Source organism: Neophocaena asiaeorientalis, unplaced genomic scaffold (genome assembly GCF_003031525.2).
Source record: "Neophocaena asiaeorientalis asiaeorientalis breed wild unplaced genomic scaffold, Neophocaena_asiaeorientalis_V1.1 scaffold123, whole genome shotgun sequence".
Classification (NCBI taxonomy): Eukaryota; Metazoa; Chordata; class Mammalia; order Artiodactyla; family Phocoenidae; genus Neophocaena; species Neophocaena asiaeorientalis.
Genome location: NW_020173666.1, coordinates 8,584,934 through 8,612,546, shown reverse-complemented (window position 1 = coordinate 8,612,546; position 27,613 = coordinate 8,584,934). Strand labels below are relative to the sequence as shown.

The 27,613-nt window shown below is 36.4% G+C and overlaps 1 protein-coding gene across 3 annotated transcripts in view; it reads right to left on the bottom strand.

The window, feature by feature from the left end:
* Positions 1–26,853, bottom strand: part of OPRM1 (opioid receptor mu 1) — a 155,503-nt gene extending 128,650 nt beyond the window's left edge. The window contains exon 1 of one of the 3 annotated variants that reach the window (XM_024748046.1): positions 26,344–26,853. In XM_024748046.1, coding sequence (XP_024603814.1) covers positions 26,344–26,636 — 293 coding nt within the window. In that variant the 5' untranslated portion in view covers positions 26,637–26,853. The remainder of the gene's footprint in view (positions 1–26,343) is intronic. The other 2 variants (XM_024748048.1, XM_024748047.1) reach the window with 2 other exon arrangements.
* Positions 26,854–27,613: the final 760 nt, after the last annotated feature.

Genomic DNA, 27,613 nt, shown 5'->3' with positions numbered 1-27,613 from the left:
CTACTGAAGCCCGCACGCCTAGAGCCTGTGATCCGCAACAAGAGAAGCCAATGCAATGAGAAGCCCACGCACCGCAACAAAGAGTAGCCTCAGCTTGTTGCACTAGAGAAAGCCTGTGAGCAGCAATGAAGACGTAACACAGTCAAAAGAAAAAAAAGAAATACTTTAGCTTCCAAACTTGGGAGTTCTAAGAGAAAAGGAAATTCCTTTTATTTTAGGATCTGAAAGTTCTGAATGTAAAAAATAATCAAAGGTGAATTACCACTAACATCAAATAATAATATATCCCTTAGGCATTTCTTTAATATTGAAGGAACAAAAGAGAAAACTTCAAAATATAATAAAACAATTCTACCAATGTCAATATTAGAAAATTGCTTTTTGAAGAAGCTCAAGTGTATGCTGTAGATTATAAATTTTTAGAGAGAGTAGACTATGAGTAGAATTATTATCTACTGCACTTAGTGCAACAAATTTAAGATTTCATCTATAGTTTTGGTGATGATGTTGTGCGTATAATCACTCAATACAAGTATAATATGAAAGATAGCATGAACAGAAAAGTTAAAAAGCTATAATTAAATTATCCGTTCAAAACAAAATCCAGCACAAGATGGTCACCAGTAAATGGAATTGAATACAGGAAGAAGGGTTTGGATTATAATTATTTTTCTTTATGATAAGATGAAACAACCTTTTTTTTTTTAAGGAACCCATGGCTTTTGAAGTAAACAGGGAATATTCCTTTTTGCCTTGTCATTTTGTTGTCAAATTAAAAAGAACTTTGGTCATAGAAGGTCATGGAATGATGAGGAGTAAGATCTGAAAGGGGTTTTCAAGACCACACAGTCTGATCACCTTTTTTTATGGTGGAAGAAACTAAGCACAGAGACGTACAAATGTTTGAGACCTTTCCCCCCACCATTTCCCTAAGCTTCATTTAAAACAGAAATGTACCTTCTGTGCTGTAACTGCATTGTGAGCCATGTGTATTTCTGGATGTTCATTGCTGATATACTCAACCCACCGTGTAGCTAAAGCAAGGTAGGCATGCAAAGCTTCTTAATCTTCTTTTCAAAGATGCCCATGCTGGGAATATCTTGGGAATTTTGAGATATTTTCTCATTATATCGAATGTTGTAACAGAATCATATTTTTTAAAGGAGAATTGAGTTTGCTCCATTTCCTTTGCTTTACTCTTTCACAATCCATGATTTAAGCCTATCATTTCTATGTAGTTGACACACAGCCTCTCTCTCAAATTCCATGACTACCTTTCCAACTCTCTTTGGGACATCTGTAATCTGCTATTGACTTCTCAAATGCAATACTTGTCAAAGTGTGCTTATTCTTTCTTACCCACCACCACCAACACTACCGTCACCATCATCACAATCAATAATAACAAAATAATCAATAACATCATTGAAGAAGATGTAACAAATGGAGAGTTGAGATAATTAGGAAGACAAAAGTTAATTAAATTTTTAGAAATAGGGAGTAGAAGGGGAAGGGTGAAATACGACTCCCAAATTCTAGCATGGAAGAATGGACAGATGGCAATATCATTGTTTAACAGAGAAGGAAGAGAGGAAAAGCAGTTTTAGTGTTGATAGAAAGTTCAGTTTTGAGTGTACTGTGTTGTGGGACAAAAGGAAAATGACTATTAGGTAGCCAAATATATGTTTGCCATTCAGCTGGAGCAATTTATTTATGTCATCAGCCTCTAGATGTTGATTCCAGTCAGGCAAGTGGATGAGATTGCCTTTTTGTATGTTGCAAAATGTGAAGAATGTTGAAGTCAGAGAAGAACAAAGTTCCATAAAGGGACAGAAAAGAAGAGAAGGAGAGAACAAGGGAGAGACAGAAGGTGTGAATATATTATCCATGATGCATCAGAATGTGAATGGGAGAGAAATGAGTTGTAAAATGTCAGAGCTAGAAGCTCTTCTGTGGAAAATTCTTCTAATCAGGAGACATACATTTTTGTAAATGGGAGGTTTGATTTTTATCAATAACCAACAAAATAGTTATTTTCTATCATGACTATATTTGATTATACAATGTAAAATGCAATTATTCATAGACTATAACATTGATGGCAGTTGCTTGAAATAGAATTTATCAGAATTCTTGCTTTTGAAAACACAAATTTGTAGCAGTACCACAGCCATGAGTATGTCTATATATGAACTCACATATTTTATATATTCTAATAGATTAGATCACTTCTTACTTATATGATACATATTTCCCTATAAATCTTATAGCTCATATAAGAAATTTGATAGAAATTTCCCCAAATTTGATCATCTTAAAAATTTACATTACAATTCCAATATAAATTTGTAGAATGGAAAGACATTTTTCTATAGTCCTAATAAAAATAAGTAAATTTTTATCAACTAGGATAGAGAAAAAATTAAATTATTTTCTACTTACCTATAAGAAATGACAATGCAAAATTGTTAAAAAACTTTAAAATATCTACAAATCTATGAATGACATGTAATATGTCATCATTTTAATTAACATTTTACTGATTACTCTAGAGGTTGAAAATAATTTTATGTATTCCTTGGTCAATTATACTGCCTCTTCTATTAATTTGCTTTCATTTTCTGCTCATTTTTGCTCATTTTTTCTTATTGACTTGTCAGAGATTAAAATGTATACTGTAACTATAAATATTTATTCTCAGACTGCTACTGTTTAAAAATATTCACCATGTTTTGCTGTTCCTTAAAACTATCGAATTTTAACTTCCTTGATGGTGTGTGTATGTGTGTGTGTGCCCATTTTTCATTAAAGGCCTTTCTTATTATGAGGTTATTAAAATGTGACTGAAATTTCCTTTTAAAAATTTAAAATATAGATTTTTCAGAATATATTTTTGATTAAAAAAATATGCATGCTTATTGTAAAAATAAATAATACAGGAAAGCACAAAGGAAATAGAAACCTGGAACTCTACCACCTGGAGATAGAATTTGAGCCAACATCCTTCTAAACATCTTCTTATACGTGAGAAGAGTAATGTTCATTAATACTGGCTACTGACCTGGCATTGCACTAAGTAAATTTACAAAATTGAAGGGAGAGGTACTTCATCATCCCCATATTACAGATGAGCAAACTAAGCCTCAGAGATCAGCTACCTTACCCAAAGTTGTAAAGCCCATAAGTGACAAAACTGGTGTTACCTCAGGTCTGTTCACTGCTCCATGCTGCCCCCCTCTAATGTATCAGAATGTCACAGAGGTAGGATTTGAGTCTTGTTACTCTTCCAAGCCCAGCATATAGGAGATGCTCAAAAATGCTAATTATATTTGGTTATCTAAAAATATATCTACTCTTTTTTAAAAAAATTAAAATTTTATTAGTTTTTTAATTTTAGAATTTTATTTATTTTTTTATACAGCAGGTTCTTATTAGTTATCCACTTTATACATATTAGTGTATGCATGTCAATCCCAGTCTCCCAATTCATCACCCCCCCACCCCTCCCACCACTTTCCCCCCTTGGTGCCCATATCTTTGTTCTCTACATCTGTGTCTCAATTTCTGCCATGCAAACTGGTTCATCTGTGCCATTTTTCTAGGTTCCACATGTATGTGTTAATATATGATATTTGTTTTTCTTTTCTGACTTACTTCACTCTGTATGACAGTCTCTAGATCCATCCACATCTCTACAAATGACCCAACCTCATTCCTTTTTATGGCTGAGTAATATTCCATTGCATATATGTATCACATCTTCTTTATCCAGTCGTCTGTTGATGGACATTTAGGTGGCTTCCATGACCTGGCTATTGTGAATAGTGCTGCAGTGAACATTGGGGTGTATGCGTCTTTTTGAATTATGGTTTTCTCTGGGTATATGCCCAGTAGTGGGATTGCTGGGTCATATGGTAATTCTATTTTTAGCTTTTTAAGGAACCTCCATACTGTTCATACTGTTAATCTGTATTCAAGAAACACCTGAACATAATTTCATCCTTGTGATGAAAAATGTCAGTTCCTCTTCTCCCATCTCATTCCTATTGCTTATGTGGTCATTTTCAGTACTTGTAACTGATTGTCTAATCTTTACTTCAATATCTCTGAATAACATGCTTCTAGAGTATGTTGAGGGAGTTACCTCTGAAATATCTACTTTGGCTTGACATTCACAATGGTTTGGCTCACTTTATTCCATCTGTCTTCTTCTTTACTCCAATGGTGTTGATGGAAAATTCTGGTTTTCTTCCTTTGCAATGAATTATCCTTTCTCTGTCTTGCAATTTTATCTCTTTTATGTTCTGGAATCTCATTAATATACGATGAGACTTTTTTTTAAAGATTGATTGTGCTTGTCACTCAGAGAGTCCCTCCAGTTTGAAGTCTCATCACTTTCTTTAGTTATGGGAAATGTGGGGCTATTATTTCTTCAAATAGTGCCTCTCTTCCATTCCCTCTGCTGTTTACTTCTAATGGATAGCTTTTCTCCGTCTACACTTCTGGTATTGCATTTGTTTTTTCATCCTTTCCATTTCTATCTCATTGACTACATTCTTCCAGCTCACGAACATACTCTTAATCTTCCCTCTTTTTGTGTTACACATAGAATATTGAATGCCAAATATTGTGGTTGTTATCTTCAGAATTTCAAATTTGGTTTCTTATGTAACAGACTTATATGTAGGCTATTGCTCTGAGTGCTCTACATTTGTTAAATAATTAGGTAAGTGTTATGATTATCTCCATTATACAGATGAGCAAACTAAAGCACAGACTGGTTAGATAATTTGCCCTAGGGACCCCTGACTGGCAATTGTTGGAGGCAGGGTTTGAGCTCACATTATTTGGGTCCTTAGCTGCTATGCTTTCTTGTTAATAATCGTCTCTTCTTATTTTCAGACGGCTTCTCCTTGTTTCATGGAAACAATACTTTCTTTCACCTCTCTGAAGATATTAAATATAATTTATTTTAAAGTCCTTATCTGATTACTTTTTAATTCTGTTTCCTCAAGTGTAAATTCTTCTGTTTGTTGTACACCCTCTCCCATCTCTTTCATGGTGTAGTCACTCATTAACAATATGATGACCACTGATTTTGAGTTGACCCTTAAAGTTAATATTCCTTCCTAGACTGTTCACTGACGGGACAGGAGCTGGAATCAGCTCCTGAGGCTTGTGTACCATACTGTTCTCAATAAGAATGGAGGATGAGGTGGGCTTGAGATCGACATAGTACACAGGTGGCTACCTTCTAATCCTCCAGAGCATTGCTGATCTCCAGGTGCAGCCTAGTATCTCTGTGCCAAGCACTGCACCAGTTTTCAAATGGACATTATTGCTTCTGTGTAGCTTGTAGACTGGAAAACACACAAGGGTCAACCCACATGGCCTCCACCATTGTGGACATCTACCCCATTATGGAACCCTCAGGGGGGCCTCCCCAACCTGAGGCTCACACTGTCTATTCTCTGTCCCAGGCATTCTTTTGGCATTTTAGTTTATTTGAAATGAAAGGATCTCCTTTCTTCTGAATTCATAATTCAAGAGTAAAATCGTCAGTAACAGTATTATGATCTTAACATTATTGATCTTTCTGTTGCATCATTCACTCTTTTCAGAAGAAGGAATGACTTATCTAGTTTATGTTTAGGATAAAGAGTTGGTTATGTACAGCTCTGCTCCTTTTCCTGTTGCTTTCTGAGATTCAGCTGCTCAAAGGAAATGCATGTTACATCCCACTACTCCAGCTTCCAAATTTTAAAGGAGCTGGTCCCTGTATGGAGAAGTTGCTGGTGGTCCAGGCCTGTGGGTTAGTGTATTTCATGCTGGGATTTAATTAAGAAGCCATTATTACTGTACAGCTATGTCACATCAGCAAAGTATTTATCAGTAATAAAGCTGACATGTTTTTTCTCTGCTGATTCATTTTGCATTATCTCTCAGTTGGTTCAAACATCAGCAGAGAAAGTAGGAATGACATTGAATAAGACCATTTAGGGACTTCCCTGGTGACGCAGTGGCTAAGAATCCACCTGTCAATGCAGGGTACATGGGTTCGATCCCTGGTCGGGGAAGATCCCACATGCTACGGAGCAACTAAGCCTGTGCACCACAACTACTGAGCCTGAGCTCTAGAGCCCGTGAGCCACAACTACTGAGCCCACGTGCCACAACTACTGAAGCCCGTGTGCCACAAACAAGAGAAGCCACCGCAGTGAGAAGCACGCATTCTGCAACGAAGAGTAGCCCCTCTCGCCGCAACTAGAGAAATCCCTTGTGCAACAACGAAGACCCGACGCAGCCGAAAATAAATAAAATATAATAAATCTATTTTTAAAAAAAGATTGTTTAAGCATTCATATTGCCTATGAAGAATTTCTCTATCGTTTTCAAAAAATTATGTATGGCTCTTCATTGATTTATTGATTTAACTTGTGTTCTTTTAAAAGATAATTTCTGAAAGATATTCTGGAGTTCAGGGGTCAGAAGTAAAGTTTTGTGCCTGTTCTCGATCATCCTGAAAATGAAAGATTGTTTCATATTCACTTTTCATTTGAGTATTTAATAAAGGGCAATCTTGTGCTATTAATGAACTTAAAAAATGTCAACCTTTTGTATGCTTGCACATGAAATCTCAATGCTATGTAACACATGTGTGGATTATATCAGTATTATCTGTTTTGTTGGTTTGTTTGTAAACCTGTGGAGTATAGAGACCAGGACCAATCTGTACTCTGCTACGTGCTTGTCTGAATGACAGGATCAATTTTCCTGACCCTAGTGCCCACATCTATATAATTTCTTTAAATATGAAATTCCTATTCATCTCATGTTCTTAAAGCATTCCCCACCCCTAAGAATAAATCATACCTCCCCATCCTATGTCATCTTATCATTCTCACACTGATCTACATTTTTACCCCTCCCCTCTTGCCAGAGGAGAAGAGGGAATGGCATGTGAGAGTAGTGAGGTTGAGTAATGGTGAGAAAGAAAAAAGCCCCTGAGAGCTTTTACGGAACAAGTCTAGTTGCTAAGAGCCAGGTTGTGATATTCCTTTGTGGAACATAATTCCATAGAATATCAACCTCAGATGAAGACTTTGTGACCGTGATGCCACAAGACAGAAACATGTGGACTCTATAACCATGCATGATCAGAGATAAAACCAAGATCACCCATAACCGTAAAAATAACAAACATCTCCCTTTCCTGATGGACATTAAGTGACCGCTGCTTACTATTCAATGACAACTCTAGCCCTACTCTATTAATTCTGTCTCCTAGATTAAAAAAAAAAAATCTTTGATGCCCGTGTATCAACTTCCTCTTGCTTTGAGACAGTGACCTATCTAAACAGACCTCTGCTTCCTTGAATCCTCTTCTAAATCACGAAATATAAATTAAAATTCCTGTGATGTTGTCTTCCTTGTTGTAACAAACTTAACAAGTTTTGTTCCCAGCAGTGTTCCTGGTGGCTTTGGCTGGTGAGCGTTGATAGTAGAGTGTGCTCGCATCAGGAGGGGCCAGCAGCGGCAGACCAACAGCAATCAGCGACTGGCGGGAGGCGTTAGGTACCTTCCAGTGGTGTCCACAGGTGGGTACGGGCCACTTAGAGGGCATGGTGGCCACAGAAGCTGCCTGCACCACTGGAATCTTGGCAAATACATTCACCCAGTGTCTATCAGTAGCAGGCAGAATCTATTGCTGGTGGAACTGGGGGCTGTGAAAACTCACATTCCATACTATCTCCCCTTTTTGCAGGGCTGCTCCCCTCTTTCAGAGGCTACAACCAATGCTGCGTCCTTAGCTGCGTCCTCATCAGGCTGCAGGTTAACTCCCCTCACCTATTATGCATTCCATCCCTTCAAGTACTGCTGAATGTACATCTTTAGGTCTAGAAGTCATCAAAGCAAAGACCTGCTTGCTCCATTGTAGTCATCTGGTTTGTATTTATTGTGCTTATTTTCCATATCTTTTAGAGCTATTTTGAATTTTAAAATGACTCTCTGATGTTCCCTTAATTAAAATCTTAAGTGTTAGGAGATTAAAGATCAAAAATCTTACCTTTCAAGGCAGGACCATTCATTCGTGACAATTCTCCAGTCATACCAATGCTTACTTAATCTTAAGAGCAAGGCCAACCCTATTAAAATGCTATGAACCCACACAGCAGTGAGTTACTAAAAGTACCTTGATCTTGTTAATTTTCTCCCAATTTGGCTTTTTAATCAAGTTAGGAGTAAAACTCTCCAGCGTAGCCTAGTAGGAAGAATATTGGATTTGGAAGTACGATACATAGGTCTAAGTGCTATGTCTTGTGACCTTGGCCACGTGGCTGAGCTTCAATTCCCACAACTGTAAAGAGGTGATTATATCACCACTAAAAATTACCATTAAAACAAATTAAATGATGATGGTCATAGGTGCTGTTTTTTGAGGGTTGCAACTACAGCCGACATTGACTGAGTGCTCACTCTGTGCTAGGTGTTACTGTACACAGTTCACTTGATCACTTAATCTTTGTAACACACTTGTACGTTACACATTATCACTTCTTTTGTAGATGAATAAACCAACTCTTATGGAGGTGGAGTAACTTGTACAAGAACAACAGTTGCAGAGGCAGAATTTAAGTCCACACCTATTTTTTATAGTTCATGCTCTTTGTTATTACGTTACACTACTACAGTATGCACCATGTAATATAAGCTCTCTTTATGATAAATAATAACTTTTATAAAGTGCAGTAGGGTTTACAAACACTTACATATACATTTGTGTAAACTGATGCTCACAAAAATCCTATTAGCTAAAACAACTGTGAGTATTATCCCTATTTTAAAGAGAACGGAGGTTCAGAACAGCTGTCAAGGACAAAAATGCTTAACATAGTAAATTTGAAATACTTGGGTGTTTGCTGCTATGAAAACTAAATGCCTGGATAGGTTGGATATTTTATTGTGTGTGTGTGTGTGTCCCGTAGATTGAACCATTAGCAGTGTTTAATATTAGCACAACACGTTGGAGAGAATTATACATTAGGATACTGTGTAGGGAGTTGAAATAAGAATGTCCTCATTGCTCCTGGGTTTTGCAGCAGAGATTTAATTAAGATCCATGAAGACTTAACTTCAAATTTATTTTTCAGAACTGTTGATGAGCACTCCCTGTTTATCTCTTTTAATGTGTCATAGCACCTCCTGATATCTAAATATTTTCACATTCAATTAATTCCTGCAGCAGAAGCTGTCCAAAAATCTTTTAGAACCAACTGAAGGAAAAAATAAAAGTAATGCAATTAGTGCCTGTAGATCTTGGCATATATAAAATCGTGTATTTATAATAACTGTTTTCCAGCCAAGAATTATATAATCCTTTATAACTTAACTATCAGGCTGACCTGGGATTTTTCTAGGAAACAAAAAGCAATTTGTTGAGGTTTTTTTTTTTTTTTTGCGGTACGCAGGCCTCTCACTGTTGTGGCCTCTCCCACTGCGGAGCACAGGCTCCGAACGTGCAGGCTCAGCGGCCATGGCTCACAGGCCCAGCCGCTCCACGGCATGTGGGATCCTCCCGGATGGGGGCACGAACCCGTGTCCCCTGCATCGGCAGGTAGACTCTCAACCACTGCGCCACCAGGGAAGCCCTGTTGAGATTTTTAAAGAAGTATTTTCAGGCAGAGAGATTTTTTGGAACGTATTTTTCCTTCCCTTGTGGAGAATTCAACAGCACTTGTTAGGAGAAAATATGATTCATGAATAAACCAGTAATTTGGTAAAGCAAGGAAGTCCCTTTAATTTTTAAAGATTGAAATTTTAGACTTATGGTGCAATAAGGGTTATTAAATCAATATAGAATTGTTTTCCACTTGGAATAGAATCATTTGGCACTGACAACATTTTTAGTCACTAATTAATGTATGTAACAGTATTTTAAATAGGAAAACTGCAAACATGACCTTGATTTATATTTTAGTGAAAAAAACTCTCAAATGCAATATTTTATTACATTTCAGGATCATCTATTACTTTTGAAATTTTCTCCCCTTTTATTTTCATATTATTAATTGTGGTTTTCCTCATTATATCACTGCACTTCAATTTGTTTAGAATCTGAAGAATATAAAAAGTAAAATACAAATCACCATAAGCTTCATAGGTAGAGATAAACTCATAACATTGTATGTTTAATGCTCTAACTCTGTGATCAAAGTTATATTTCACATTTCTCCTAGCTTAATAATTATATTGGACTTTATGTATGAAATAGAACATCTTAAGAATTATACACGTTTTTAATTTTCATAAATAAAAAATATTCACATTTGTATTTTTCTCATTACTTTTTCCATCATAAAACCCTCTAAGTGTCAACACTGAGTCAAGCATACGTTTATTTAACACCTTTTAAAATTTTTGCCAAGTACTGTGCTGGGCAGTGGTTCTCAACTGAGACATATCTTGGAAGGCCCTTCAGTCTGGTGAGAGACCAGAAACAAGTGCTTTCCAAACAGTATGTTAGGTATTATGGCAAGGTAACAGGTGATGTGGCAATGTTGAAAGAAGTGCTAAACTTGTATTCAGTTTTCAAGAAAGTTGCAATTATTCGACATTTGTTTCATCCCATGGACAGTGTCCTTGAAAGTATTAAATTTGTTTCTCGGAGTTATATGATGGGCCCAGGCTGCCAAGGATTTTGTCTCTGATGGTGGCAGGAAGGGATTAGTAGAAAGTTGACCCCAAATAAGTCTATCTATTGTCTGTTTTCCAGAAATAAATGTAAATCTAGTTTCTCCAATTAGTCTATCATGTACCTGTTTTCCAGAAAAAAATACAAACCTCTGTTAAATACATTTAAATTGGCAAATTTTACTACCATTTTACTGATAGTGAATAATTATCAAATTTTACCAGTTTATTTTTTGCTCAGTGAAGTAGAACATCTTTTTCTTGGCCTACACTTTGTACTTTTAAATGTCTGTGAAATGCTTGGTCCATAGTCGAGACCAGAAAAGTTCCTTTAGTCACCTAGGGTGACTTCTTGTGTGACACATCACTGAGATGGATCTGGATTCCTTAGTCACATGTTATCTTGTGATTTCTCTCTTTCTATGTCCTGGGAAGAACCCCACTCCTGTTATTCTCCTGATATTAGGGCTATTGTCACCTCGTCTTTCTTCTCCTGGGGAGGCATATGTCCGTTGATTTTTCAGGGAGAAAAAAAATCTCTCCACTGAGAATTCTTCTCCCAACATTTGTCAGTTTTCATTTTATCATGTTGATGCAAGAAGTAAAATTCCATGTACTGGTGATCTCCCCAGATACCTCATGTTTCCTAATCTGCTTTTAAAGCATGGAAAGGGAAATGAACTGGGATAGAGTCTATGGGAAGAATTTGGCATGGAAGATGAATAGGATAGGTTTCCACACTTTTCCTAAGTGACTCCATAAACATTTGAGAAGCAAAGAAACTTATAGGTGAGAGTCACGAGTGAGAAGGGAGGATTTTTAGTACTTTCGGCATCTGTTGACCTTGCTTAGGCTCTCTGGAGTAACACTGACAAGCCTGGTTACTTTCACTTGGCAGTAATTCCAGCTGACTTGACCCTTGCTTGTTTGTCTGGTGTTTTGCTCAGGAGAGAGACAGAGGCATGAATTCTTCTCAGATTCTTCCAGAACTAATTCTTGCAGATCTAATTTTTCTGTCACTATTATCTCCTTACAACCCCCCTCTCATTTGGATTCCTGCAGACAATGAAGTTGAAGAAGGAGAAGGCAGGGACTCTACGGACTCAGGTGCTCATCTCAACTTGAATGCAGAAAATATTTTTGCTCTCAAATTAAACAAAAGATACCTGTGTTATAAGAATTTTACTTTTGGGAATTCCAAGTTTCTTTCAACTAGTAGCACTCAGAGAAACAATGTTCTAAAAGTTCTAATTTTGCCAACCAGAAATGGGACACTGAAACACAGAGGGCTGAAATAAATACAGTATTAACAGAACAGTGTAATCAGTATATTCAATGTACTGAAACATTTCAGCTACATTATGTTCTATTACCATTTGTTATTCTGTTAAATTCAGGGATAGGAGAATGTTAAAAAAAAAAAAGATAGTCTCATCCTCAAGGAGCTTACAATTTTCCAAATTGGAAATTTCAGTTTTTTTCAAAAATGTGAAAAAGGATCACTGAAATAAAGGGAAAGAGGAAAACGGCCTGGTGCTTGGCTGAATAACAGATCCAGAAAGCCTTGTTTGATCCGTCACTCTCAGCACTGAGTCTGGTGCTCTGGCTGGTTCCTGATCAGTTTGTTGATGTGCATTATTCCTATATACTGGTCACAGCATAAAATTATGCTGCTGGGGATAAAGTCTAAGAGTACCTTTATATCACAATTGAGTTTCTGTAGTTAGAAGTTCCACAAATAATTAATGGATTCTGTTTTTTCCAGGTTGAAAGGCAGACTCAGAGACCTGAATCCAGTTAACCCAGAGACATAAGTTCAATTCAAAATGTCATGGCCTAATATGAAGGAAAAACTCCGGATTTTGACCTGTGAAAAGACAAGTTTCCTATTTTCTTTATTCTCACTTCAGTGGGAGTACAGGTTATCAATAAAGAAAAAAGTTATGAACAGGTTGTCAATTCAGGAACATTCTGGAAGGTATGATATGTAAGGTAAGATAACAGGCTAATCAGATAGCCTAGTGAAGCCTCAGTAACTAGCTTGAAAATCTCACCTTGACGCAAGTAAATATAGCAGTCTTGAAAGACCTTAAGTTTCAGGGTCATATAGATCTTGATTCAAATCTTAGTACTATCATTTATTAGCTGGACAAATTTGGGCTTATTAATTAAATTTTCTGAGTTTTATTTTCTTCATCTGTAAAACTTGGAAGATATTGGTGTCTTCCTTAAATGGTTGGTGTAAATATGAAAAAATTTTAAAATCGTATATTTAAGGATTATTGGTTTGGAGTCTAATTTGTAGTAACTTTCAATAAATGTTAGCTAAGGTGGTCTTGATGATGACGATGCCTCTCATGGGTTTCAAATTTAATGAGGCAGATACTATTCTCTGACAAGACACAGCTTAAATGTTTATACTTATAAAAGTGTTACTTTTGCTTATACTAATTTTTTTAGCATGCTTTCTCATGTGTGCTAAAGATAACTGATGCGTCATAGCCTAGATTGTTCTAAAATCACAGCTATTTTCCTTCACCAATTATCTTCCCCACCCAAGGATTTGGTATGTTAAACCCCACCTCTTCATCTATTTTAACTAGAAAGTTGACCAATATATTATGTTTCAAATATCAGCTTAACTTCAAACTACTGTGTGGACAAAATATCTCAGCTACACCAAAGCACGGTTTCTATTATTATTCCAGAAGAGTACATTTTTTGATAAAGGACATATATCTTTATGTAAAATATGCTTTTTTTTCATTTTTTTAAAACATCTTTATTAGAGTATAACTGCTTTACAATGGTGTGTTAGTTTCTGCTTTATAACAAAGTGAGTCATTTATACATATACATATGTTCCCATATCTCTTCTCTCTTGCGTCTCCCTCCCTACCACCTTCCCTATCCCACCCCTCTAGGTGGTCCCAAAGCACCGAGCTGATCTCCCTGTGCTATGCGGCTGCTTCCCACTAGCTAGCTATTTTACGTTTGGTAGTGTATATATGTCCATGCCACTCTCTCACTTTGTCCCAGCTTACCCTTTCCCCTCCCCATATCCTCAAGTCCATTCTCTAGTAGGTCTGCAAGGGTGTGTAGATGGGCACTTTCATTCATTCATTCATATGTTCTTATTTTTGAGTTTCTAAAGTGTTGAGAAAATAGTACTCTTGTGGAAGTTATCATTGGCGTGGTTTGTATTTTAATGTATGCTTTGTGGCATTGACTCGTACGAATGTATTTTGTGGGAATGTGACATATTTATTTATAGGCAGGAAACGTCTGCATTTTGTCAGAGTAATGATCCTTTTTCAAAAGATGGCATCAATTTCTCCTTTGATACTTGTATTCTAAATTCCACAAAATGGGTAGTAATTTTAAAGAACAGACGTTTTGGGTCTGACTTCTAACTTGAGATTTCTGCTGCCTATGTTTATGTATGACAGGATATTCAGAAATAAAATGGACATTGTTTCAGTGTAGTGACACACTAATGAATGTCCTACAGCAATGGTTCTTGAGATTTTCTTCCTGTGAATCCCATTCATTCCAGACTCTACTATTCCATTGCTTTATCCTTAGTATTTGTGGAATGTTTATAACATCTGCTTTGAGAAATACTTGTAAATCCTGGTCAATAGGATTCTGTTTCGTTGTTCTATGAAAATTAACCAAGGCTCTCTCCACTCACTTTTCTCTATCTTGTACCTGAAACATAAATAATACCTTTAATGAAATTCAGAACATTAATAAGACTTAAATCAAAAGTTTTCCCATTGCTAGGCTTGGAGTTGTAATAAATCTTGGGAATAGTGTTTGTCTGATAGTGTGGTTGAAGAACACCGGGTTAGTTATCCTGGTCCTATCTTTGGCATTTATCAGCTGGTGAAATGATTTAATTTTCTTTTCCACTAGACTGTACTTTTGGAGAGAGGTAAGACTGGGTCTATTTTGCTCAGTGGTAGATTTTGGAGCTTCTAGGAGGGTGCTTTGTAAGTAGTGCTGAACAAACATAGCAAATAAATGAGCTTCAGTTTCATCTTCTTTAGTATTAGTTTGACTTACAATTTTTTTCCTTGTTTAAACTCACAAAAATTTTACAGAATCAAATTATTCAATGTAATGAAAAAATTAAAGTCCTATATAATTTTAAGGCACTACATTTATTCTTTAAATATCTATTTTGCTTATTTTGCAAAGTGGTTAAATAAGCTTCCTTTTATCATCAGAAGGAACGACTGTTTGAAGGATCTCAATTAACATTGTCTGCTTTTAATAGAACCTCTTATTTTCGTGGCCTTGGATCACCAACATCATCAGAAACATGCTCATATATAAATTCCTTCAACCCATGTGGTTTCCTCTTTAGAGCTGATGGGGCTGAGTAAGTGTTAAGTTATAATGTTGATAAAAATTTCCCTTGTTCTTCTTGGCAGGCACAATCAAGTTCTGATGTTCAGGTTATACTGCCAGCAGCATTTTTCAATTAACATTAATAGTCCCCCACAAAATGCTCAACATTTCAGTGGCACTGAACCCAGTGTTTCAGTGAAAAAATGTTCAGAAGCAAAGGCCTTTTCTTTCACTGATCTCCATGTTCCACAGTTTCTGTACTTGGATACTCTCAGAGAACTCTCAGTTCTCAGTTCTCTTTAGTAGGTCTCAAGGATATTATTTTCTATCTTGTGCTTGCTTTATTTATAGAGTTTACTACTCTGATTTAAAAGTTGACAGGCGTTGCCTTGCAAGTCCTGGAAAAATCCATTATGAAGGTGTTAGGAATAGACATTCACATGGACTCGCTGTACCATCACAAATGCATCCTCCATGAGGACCTCCATCTTTTTGAACAGTTTTACTGTGATTAGTGAGTCAGACTCGTAACAGAGTCTGTTATGAAAAGGGATGGTATGTTTTCACAGGGATGGTATGTTAAATTCCTGAATTTCCAAAGCTCGTGTTCAAAGGACACCATTATTATAAGTTATTTCTTTTAATTCAAGTAAACTGCTCTGCTGAGTAAAAAGGAGTTTCATTATATGCAGTCAGCATTTAGACTTGGATTCTGCTTTAGACACTTGGACTATAACACCGATTTAAATGTGAAATATTTAAGTTAAAAATAGCTATTCTTTTTCAAAAAAAATAATTGGTTTGCGTCTTTTTTCTCCATTAACTTATCATATAATATAGAAAGACTTATCAATAGGGAGCCAAGTAAACTGCAGTTACGTGTCCTTAGAATTCTCTTCCCATCATCATGGTTGCTAAACAAAATGATATTGGAGCGATACAGTGCATTGAATGAATCAAAGAATGGCAACAATAACACCCATGCAATGCCTTGCCTTGCCTCTGCAGAAACTGTGATTCCAAAATGATAAACTGCATTTCAAAATGTAAGAATAATAATATGATCGATCTATGGTAAGGCAGGAGTAGTGGGTGAATGTTGAGATCTTGCATGCCGATGGTGTGAGCCCAGTGGGAGGGAAGGGAAGAAATTCCCAGTGGGAGGGAAGCAAATAACAAAACGTGTCTCTCATATAGCACTTTTAAAGTGTACCACCCATTTCCATATATCTTATCTAATTTGGACCTAAAATTTATGTGATGTGGAATGCGATTAGTATTCTTCATTCCAGAATTAGCACTGTTTCCATGCCAGTGTGCCTGCTGTGAAGGGAGATGATTGGTCAACTTTAGGAAAATTGTTAAAACATCCTGAGCTTTAGCTTTTCTGGGAGGTAGTTTAATTTATTATTTATTCTACAAGCAGCTTCATAATGTTCAGAGAAATGAAACATGGACAGATCTCTTAAACTTCCTTGTCAAACAGGACTGCTCTCTCATCCATGAAATAGGTAGGTTGGTCCAGATCTGTGTGCCCCAATCCTGACTGCACATTAGACTCACCAAGGGAGCTTTTAGACCTACCTGTGTCCGGGAGTTATGCCCAGAGTTTCTAATTTAATTAGCCTTAGGTGGAAGCGGGTTTTCTTTCTTTCTTTTTTTAAACGCTTCCCAGGTGAATCTGATGTGCAACCAAGATTGAGAACCACTGGAATGGAATATCTGGGAGGTCTTCTCCTTGTCTCTTAAGTGCGTTGCAAGGATTTATGCAATAGCTCTGATGTTCCGTGAGTTAATTGGAAGGAAATTCAACTTTTATTATTCATTTTATCCTGTCTGGGTTTCTTGCTAGAACTTAGATCCAAATCTCACCTAAGAGATTCTGGGAACTGTAGCATTCTTCAGCTGGCCTCTTTATCACCCAGTTAAAACTCTCCTTAACTTAGCTCTCCTTGCAAACTTGTACCTGGTGGCCATCCGGCTGATTTAAAGAATTTGTGTACATGCTAGAAAGTTTTCTCTGAACACAAGTGGTCAAAGAAGCAGTCATTTGGATACAGATGGGGACTGAATTAAAGATGAGAAATCAGGCAGGGAGGAGATTTCAGTGAGTTTTAGGAAATGATTGAGGGAAACCATGGGCAGGAAGTCAAGGGATTACAAATACCACAGAACACCTAGGCTTACCCTAGTCCTCTTTATGCAGCTGGACAGTCTAAGTTCTAAAACACAGGGAATAACATTTTTCAAAGCGACTTTTGAGAACCACAGAAAATAAATTTTTAAAAAATGAGCAAGTTATGTAAGTCAAAAAGAAGATGAAAAAAAATCCAAGCAATGAGCTTTTGTGCTTCAAAGGGCCTAAAGAGAGGTGGAGGGCAATGAAGCTGCCAGTCACCATCTGGGTGCATGGGGGTGGGTGTGTGTGTAGGCATAGGTGTCTTTGAGGACAGATTTCATATTTGCTAAGAAGTTAATGTGAATTTACAGATGACAATTTCAATTTTTCCTGAAAGCTTCAAATGACTGAAGATGAAAATACTGTGGAAAAGCCTAGAAAATTGCACTGATTTAAGATAACCACAAAGCGTATTTAATAGATGGAAATTTTTAAGAACCGCGATTTTCTAAGCACTTACTCCTTAATCACTGGCCAAGAGTGGTAATGAATATTGCGGTTTGTCTGGGTTGGTTGAAGAGTTGGGGGTTGAAGGTGGACACCTGGGGTGACATGGAGATGATCCTGTGTGATTACTATTTTAACCATTTAAACTTCAACATCAGTTTCAGAAAAGCAGTATCCTCTGTCGTAAAAATCTATGACCACTTTTCTGATTTGTGTTAAACTTCATTTTGTAGTGATATTTCCTCATGTTGAAAAATACTGCAAGGTGGTACTAGGTTATTTTTACAAAATGCTTTGTTTCCATCTAGTAAACAACAAAATGCAATCAAATTTGCCGAAGAAGGAGATATGTTCTCTTTTATGACCACTAAGTTTTATTTAGCACGTTTGTACCAGAGTTTGGCAAATGACAGCTTGTGGGCCAAACCTGTCAGCTAAGAATGGTTTTACATTCTAATTTGCATTTTAATTTTTTTATATGTATAATAATTAGTTTGGCTGTTTTTAATCTGAGGCTGCTACAAGGAAGTAATTTGTTAACACATATTATGGAATAATTTGCATTGTATAATCAAGTAAACCAAAATAAAGGTTTGCATTTTTTGGTACTGAATGAAGAATCATTTCATTCTTGTAAAATGAGTTAACAAAAGAAGGTGTGGCATGATTATTTTCCTGATAATCAAATGTATGGCTTTTCATAAAAGTCAACTGAAAGATTAGGTAAAATTATTAAAAAATGCTAGTTAGAAAATCAATCTTTTTTTTGTCATTAATGAGAAATATTTTAGGAGCTAAGTTTTTACATGTCTGCCTTTTACATCTTCACAGTTAGAATAATCAAAAAACAAAAATAAGTTTGTAGGTAGTTATATATTTTTTAGTGGTTGAGAAAAATAATATTTTGAGGCACATGAAAATCATATGGAAATTCAAATTTTAGTGTCTACCTAAAGTTTTATTGGAACATAGTCACGTCCATTCATTTGTATTTTGTCCATGGCTACTTTTGGGCTACGGTGGCAGAGTGGAATAATTGTGGCAGAGACCATGTGGTTGCAAAGCCTAAAATATTTACTTTCTGGCCCTTTACAGTAAACATTTGTCACCCCCTGGTGTAGACTGGTGTAGGCTAATTTATACACCTAGAGCCATTAAATTGTAGGCAGTTCAGTTTCTTATTGAAAACTAGAGTAAGAATTTTGTGACTTAAAAATTACTCCGAAGTTTGTTGAGTAAAAGTATCAAGTACACTATATATAAAAGAGATAATCAACAAAGACCTACTGTATAACACAGGGAACTCCACTCAATGTTCTGTAATAACCTATATGGGAAAAGAATCTGAAAAAGAATAGATATAGGTGTATGTATAACTAAATCACTTTGCTGTACACCTGAAACTAACACAACATTGTAAGTGAACTATGCTCCAATATAAAATAAAAGTTTAAAAAGTAAAGTGATTATAGCAAAAAAAAGGATCAAGTAATAGTTGTGATTGTATGACTATAGTGCAATTACATACTACTTATTAGGTGAAAGTTTTCTTTCTGGAGTTTAGATCTTCACCGGAAATAGAAGCATAAGACTTCAGACAACTGAACTAAATCCTAAATTGTAAGAATAATCTAGACATTCACATGGGATTATTACATAATCCCAATTATATTTAAACTTCTATTTTTAGAAGTATAAGGGAATCAATTTAATTTTGAGAATTTTATTTCAATATGCAAAATTATGAACACTGAGCTGTACCAGTGGATTGATATCAGCAAATAATAAATTCAAATAAAACACATATATACCTACACATAAGTCCACAAACTTTGAATGGGAAGTAGATTGTTACTCTTATAATTTAAACATAGAAAGTAAAATTTTAAAGAGTGAAAAAATAAAAAGTTATTACAGTCAATTCTCATTATTCATGGTAGTTTTGTTCTATAGACTCACTTTACCTACTGAATTAGAGAAGACTGAAGCTTTGCTTCTAGAGCAAATAAATACAGAGGGAGGTTCCTGTGAGCCTCCAATCACATTTTCATCAACTAATCAATAAATAACGTTCTGTTATGTGTGTTCCTGTTTAAAGGCATATTATTTAATATATATTGTTGATTCATTGACTCTGAACTCATGACCAACACCCCTGTAACACCCACATGAAGCTTATCTAATACGCCTCCTTTTCCGTTAGGTACCTCACAGCCATCTTGTTCTTAGGACCCTGCACAGCACTTCAACACTACTCCTGGGGTCATTTAAAAATTTTTATTTTATATTGGAGTATAGCTGATTAACAATGTTGTGTTAGTTTCAGGTGTACAGCAAAGTGTTTCAGATATACACATGCATGTATCTATTGTTTTCAAATTCTTTTCCCATTTAGGTTATTGCAGAATATTGAGCAGAGTTTCCTGTGCTATACAGGAAACCGTCCTTGTTGGCTCTGTATTTTAAATATAACAGTGGGTACATGTCAATCCACCTGGGGCCATTTTATTTAATTAATTAATTAATTTATTTTGCGGTACGCGGGCCTCTCACTGCTGTGGCCTCTCCCGTTGCGGAGCACAGGCTCCGGACGCGCAGGCTCAGCGGCCATGGCTCACGGGCCCAGCCGCTCCGCCGCATGTGGGATCTTCCCGGACCGGGGCACGAACCCGTGTCCCCTGCATCGGCAGGCGGACTGTCAACCACTGCGCCACCAGGGAAGCCCCACCTGGGGCCATTTTAAACAGTGAAATCAGCAACAACAAAAACATCAAAAACGCTAAAAATGTGGCCCTAAACAGACCTCAGAAAGGAAATATTTACACTGAGAGCTGAAACGGGAAGGCAGAGTGTTGTTTCGTTTGACCTCAGCTGGGAATTTGCCCATCAGGGCAACTCTGCACTTGTCTGTGACAGACCCCCAAAGCCCATGAATACGGATTTTAGGGTTACAGATAAATTTTAGCAAGTAAGCTTGTTTGCAAATACAGAATCTATGAATAATGAAGGTGGACTACACATGCAACATTCTTCAAGGGAATATTTTAAAAACAGCTGAAGAAGAAAATCCACAAGCTAAGTTCCATATTAAGTATGACAGTGAGTTCATGGCATGAAGACAAGTTTATGTTTGTATTATCATTTATCAAAATTAGAGGGAATAGCTTGAAAACAAAATGGATATCCATATGTTTCAATTATCAGTCTGTCACTAGATACCTAGGTATGGCGCCCTGATTTAAAAACTTATGTGGTCCGTTTAATTCTGCATATTGTAATAAAATTCTGAAAATTAAATTGATTCCCTTGTATCTCTAAAAACAGAAGTTTAAATATATGCAAATGACAAACTAATACATGATTGAATTAAAAAAGCAAACTGTACTTGATAATATTCTTGCCTAGACAGAATCTGATATCTAGAATAGATTGATCTCTCTCTCTCATCTGATAGAACCCATCACGTGTTTCATCATGTGTAAAAGCCCTACCTGCCCTACCTATTGGCTTATAAAGGTTCACTTGGTTAGACTCGGTAGAGCCACTATCTCTCTGATCAGTTTTGCAATGCAACATCCAGAATGTGATTAATTTCTGAAGGCAAATATTCAGGTAATTTCTCTATGAATTAGGAGAAAATGAGAGTCTCATATTTTAAAATTCCACTCAACATTTAGTCTTCATATTTATCAATATATTTTAAAATGCTACTTTTTTTTTTAGTGTTTAGCAACTTGTTTTAATTTATATGATGACAATTCTATAGCTAAGATTTAGAACGGAAGTTATAAGACAGGATTCTTAAGAAATATGTATTCTTTTTTTTAACATCTTTATTGGAGTATAATTGCTTTACAATGGTGTGTTAGTTTCTGCTTTATAGCAAAGTGAATCAGCTATTATCTATTGAAATGAGTTTATCTTTTCCTGCTGACTGAAACAATTTGGTTTCAATTCATAACTAAAGCGCATTACTAGAAGAAATAACATTTCAGCTTTTATGTGTAAGGGGTCCTCCAAGGCTTACAAAACCCCAAAGTAAATATTGCCAGTATTTACCTTGAATGACATTTTGAAGTAGTCAGAAATTATTTCTATTTCCTTCTTAGAAGTGGAGAAATTATGCCTGGGTTATATTCATGAACAGATATATTTGTTGCAGCAGTTGCTGAAAACATTTTTTTGAATATTGTAGATAAGTAACATGGAAATATTTGTCACTATGGGAAAACACAAAGAAATCTTTACATTAATTTAAAACACATCCTTAGAGATAAAGTAAAAGGATATAGGAGAGGTAATGACGTGAGTTTTTGTTTGTTTGTTTGCTTTTATGTTGTTTTGTTTGACGTTTGTTTCTATCCTTGATCTGCTGGAACTAGAACAACTCTGGGCAAATAGTGAAATTATGTATATCAACATTAATATAAAATATAAATAATATATGCAGTTTGAAGAGCATGTTTAAATGATTACCCTTCATTTGTGGAAACACACATGTGAAATAAAAATTTAAAAATATGTATATGAATAATAGCCACCAAATTTACAATAGTGATAGTCTCAGGGGAGGGAGTATAATGGGAGAAGAGAGATGGCTTCTTATATATATTATATATTATTATGTATATACAATTACATATTATATATTACACTATGTATTGTATAAAATATGTAAATTATATACAATTATGTATTATGTATATATAAATATATATAATATAACATATATTATATATTATTAGAGGTATCTATAATTATCATAATTATATATAATGTTTAAAGGTGAAGAATCATATTATTCTCTATACATTTCTTTATGTTGGAAATGTTTCATAAAGTATAAGATAGCTCTTTCATGAAAGGAGAGAAGGAAAAGAAACTCAGTGATAACTCTATGCAAATGACAGAGACATAGCTTACAGTGGAGGAAATGAAAAACCATTTAGTGTCGTCAGGACACACTGAGAAAGAGGTGTTCCCAACAGAGTTAGCACCTGTACGGGAAACAGCAGTTACAGTTCACATTGTGATAGATGTTACTAGGAGCTCTCCACTGATCATTCTGTACTTTAAACCTGAATCAAATATTTAATAATATTTAATACACAGAGATCATAGGACATGTTTTAAAATTAGAAATACTTCTTAGTGAAATCAAAGATAATAACATCTTGCATATATTTAAATGCTCTTATCTGATAACTAATATTGAGAATTCATCTCGTCAAGTTAAGAAATAATCTTAGAAAAGAAGGCCATATAATTTGGCACTCTTCATTGGAACTTTATTTGGAAGGATGGCTTACATAGCCCCCAGAGATCTAACAGTTTCTAACTCTTTACTTTTTCCAACAGTGTCTGCATAATAACTAAATGGACAAATCTCTTTTAAAAAAACTCACAAAATAAATACATCTGGGACTATATCAGTTTTTAGAGTTATGGTTAATTCTATATTTTGGTCAAATATTTTCAATAACTGAAACACTCCTGGTGGCTATAACTTTGTGTATTATTTTGATTGATTTTTTTTCTTTAAAACCTTCTTGACAATAATATACTATTATCCCATTTTAAATGATTGTCACATATTGTAATATTTTATCGCCTTCTTTTTCCAGAATAGCTGTGGTAATTTTTAATATATAGTTACCATGCAAGTACTTTAAAACCAAAAAAGCTTTCAGATAATGAACAGTTATAACAGTCTATCATTTAACATCTGAATTTTAAAATTTTAGATCATGTAGCAGCATCTCTTTTCCTCCCTTATGTTCCTTAGAACAGCACTGTGTAAGAATGTTACTTAAGTTATATTATTTAATAATGTTGTTGATGAAGTTATGATGATGGTGGAGTTAAGATAAAGAACTGAAAATCATTAATCATTCATGGCATCTATATTACCTGTTATTTTTGTTGTTGTCTTTTGTTGCCATAGTCGTCGGACCTCATGGTTCACTCAATGTGTTAGGACGTTCTAATAAATGTAATCTTAATCTGGTTAGAAAACCGTAACTACTTGAAAATTCAAAAGTATTTGTTGAATTTTAAATAATAGCAGGAAGTAAGCGTTTCACCTCAGTACTTTAATAGATGCAGCATTATATTCATCTTTCTAACAGAGGCAATAATGTCCCTGAACTGATCATTTTGTAGTGAAATAACCACAGCCTGGAGACAGTCCAGTTAAATTTCTCAGCTAAATAGATAGAGTTTCTTCACTCCCCAGAGGCTTTCCTCATCACTTCATTTGTCACTGAACTATTTTTCTGTTTCACAGTCGTATACCCAGAGGATTACCTGACCTTGGAATTAAACACCTGGCTTGCCACAGGTGGGTGTTTGGGGTGCCCTTTTTTTTTAATCTTTTAACACGTTTATTGGAGTATAATTGCTTTACAATGTTGGGTTAGTTTCTGTTGTATAAAAAAAGTGAATGTATTTTGTTAAAACTTTAAGCACAGAAAAGTAAAGCATAACATCATGTTCTCAGAGACAGTGTCACCATCCTTTTCCAAGTCATCAAAAGTTCAGAGGTTTTACATTTTAATGCCTTTAGAACAAACTCACTCAAGTAGTAATCTCTTAAACACTAGAATAAAACCAATCTGCTTATTTCACAGACAGCTGCTGCTCTGTTGGCTCTCGCTTTATAGAAAAGCATAAACTAGAGAGGAGAAAAGTCAGGAAGGAAAATACCAAGGGAAGCAATAACAGAGCATAAAAGATTATGTTTGAGATGGCAGAGTATCAAGATGGTTTGGTAATTTCTATTTATCCTTCATTATCCAGGATTACAGACATAAATTTGGACTGATTTATTATTTCCACATCATTATCTAAACCTACTCTGTCAATCTTCTAGTTGAATTAACTCAAATCATGATTTGCCACTCTAATAAACACAAAATTATATTGGCTAAGAGCGATTCCATGGTACTGAACTAATGAATTATCTGTCCTTGGAGAAATCATTTATATTTTCTCTGCCACATTTTAATCACCTAGCCTAGAAAAGCTCTAGTTTCCCTTCTAGCTCTATAAACTCCTGATGCTATGAATTTTCTTAGGAGAAATGAGAAACATTTTCCCTTCATGAAGCAGATCTTTAATTGTTATTTTTATTATCATAAATGCAAAAGAGACAGTTTTTATCTTTGATATGAAGCTTTATATTGAATTACATAAAGTGATGTTTTAAAAAATAAATTCTTCCATTGATTTTCTCCCTGCATTTTTCCTTTTGTTGTTAGCCTTCTTTGCAATAGATGGTGCTCTTTTCTCAGAGAAACTACTTATCTTATTCCTCATCAAAAGATCAGGAAAATTAGTTTTACTCTTTAACAATCGTTAATTAAAGAAATCGTACATCAAAGTAGAAAGAATTGATAAGCAACTTGCAGCACATTGATAATGGAAGCATAATGGAGAAAATGATCGTTAAATGATTAAAGAGCTCCATTGAAACCTGCAATACTTGCTGAGTGGATGAAGCCAATATTGTAGCCAAATATGAAAATGCCATGCTTGCTACATACATAGAACCCTTAGTAGAAAGAAAATCCTAAATCAGGAGCCATTTTAAAGTATTAAAATAATTATCTACTTCAACAAAAGTGAGAATATAGTATTCCATATTAACATGTAGGATTTGAATAAGCACATCAACACTAACGCAATCTATTTACATCAATCTCAATGCTGAGAGTTTGCACACTCTTTGCCAGATAAACCTGGAACATCTGGGCAAATAGAAAGTGGGCCACGAACTCTCTTGAAACAATTTCATTGGATAAAGACACTTCTTAATTTTTCCAGAGCAACCATTACAACTTCTTATGTAATAGTTTATAATCCAGAATTATGTTGCCTTTGGTCACTTCTAACTAGTTTCAGCTTTCGGAGGCATTGAAAAACTGTCATGTCCTGCAGTTCTGAACCACCCTACCTATCCCCATTCAGTCTGTGACTCTCCTAGCAGATCTGCAGCTGCCAACTGCAAACTGGTCTAGGCAACACGGCTGTCATGTTTGTTACAGCAAAACGACACTATTTACTGTGGAAAGACACCAGAAAAACTTCCTCTATGAGTGTGGCCTCAGGATGGAAGAAAGAGTGGAATAAGGGCTGCTATGACCAAGGAAGAGGAAGGTGGGCCAGTGGTGCAGCAAAATACCCTGGCACCAGCAGGAGTAGGAAAGTTGCCGAGGTTCATCTCTGAAAAGAACTGAGCAGGAAACCTGCCCCTCCTCCCCCCAATTAGGGGTAAAATAACTAGAATTTCTCTTCCATTATTCACAAATTATTGTTTCTACAGCTCCTTTGGAAGGGACTGTGGGACACTGTGCTCAAGAGCTAAGAGCCCTCTTGGCTTAGTATAAGCAAGCTGTAAGATAGACTTTTTTTTTTTTTTTTTTTTTTTTGCCAGAGCTTTATAGTTTTACCAGAGCAACTTCTCCGTTCCCCAAATTTTGGATTATGTCTTTATCAACGGAGCGAAGAATAGAAAAGTAGGATTTTGTACTCAAACAGCAACCATTCCATCCACTGTCACCTCCATACTCTCCCCTGTTCACCTCCCTTTTCTCACCCTCCCGCCGGACACCCTTTATGCCCCTATTAGCCACTGAAATCTACACTCGGAGCCCTGTAGCCTTCCTTACCTGACAATCACATACATGACCAGGAAGTTTCCGAAGAGACCCACCACGCACACAATGGAGTAGAGGGCCATGATGGTGATGGCCGTGATCATGGAAGGACTGCCGGTCGAAGGGCACAGGCTGTCGCTGCCGCCCAGCTCGGTGCGGTTCGGACCGCATGGGTCGGACAGGTTGCCTTCTAAGTGGGAGAAGTTGACCCAGGAACTAGGGCTGGGTCCCGGGGAGCAACTTGAAGAGTGCGTGAAGGGATCAGTGCAATTGCTGGCGTTCTTGGGGACGCTGCTGCTGTCCATGGTGCTGACGACCGGCCGGCTGGGACCGCGTTGCGAGTAACCGCGAGCACCCGGACTTTCAGGGTCTACGCGCCTCCGCTGCTTCCTCTCGCCACTGCCACAGCTCCGGCTATTTCTTATAGACCAACCCTGGCGGAGCCAGAGAGGAGAGTCAGGCAGAAGGAGAGAGCTAAGCACCTGACGGTATCCTCTGCTTGTAGCCCCCTCCCACCTTGGAAGTACAGAGACACATCGTCAACCCCACACCGCTTTGGGGAGGGGAAGGAGGGCTGTGCGGGATCCAGAGGCTGGAGCGGAGGGAGGAGAGAGAAGTGGATTTTGCGCAAAGCGATCCAACGACTTGGTTTCCTCACTCGGCACTCGTCTGTGCAAACACCTCTAAGGAGGGGCAGAACAAGGAAGGGAGTTGGAGAGAAGGGGTTGGGAGTGAGACAAACAGAGAGTTAGTTTTTGGAGGCTGTAAAGCATAAGAAAGGGGGCTGACATCACTCTTTTTCCAGCGCCGTTTTCTCAGTATAACATGACAGGAAAGACATTGACTTGATGCAACTCTGACCACCCTACACCCCAGCGCTCTTCCATCCTTACTGCCTAAGCAATCGTTTGGGGGCAGGGTACACAAAACCTTCTTTAGCCCTCCTTGCCTCAGACCCGCCTGTCCGCGAAAATGTAACCGTGTGTTTCCTATCACCAAGTGAGAATTTCCAACCCTTGAAACCTGCCTGAAACAAGAGTGATTCCTTCTCTGAAAAAGAAATGAAAAACAAAATTTTAGAAAGGAAACCTATTCCCTTTACTCCATATTCCTTTATTTCTCCTAGAGTAGAAACTTTATTTGCATCTGATTTCTATCCTGGTGAGGAAGAGGCGTAGGAACTGGGTACAGAAATCAGGGAGTTGTGGTGTCCAGAAAAGTCAAAGAAAGACAACGGTGACATTCCATATATAAATCTCATACGTTTGGAATTATTAATTAT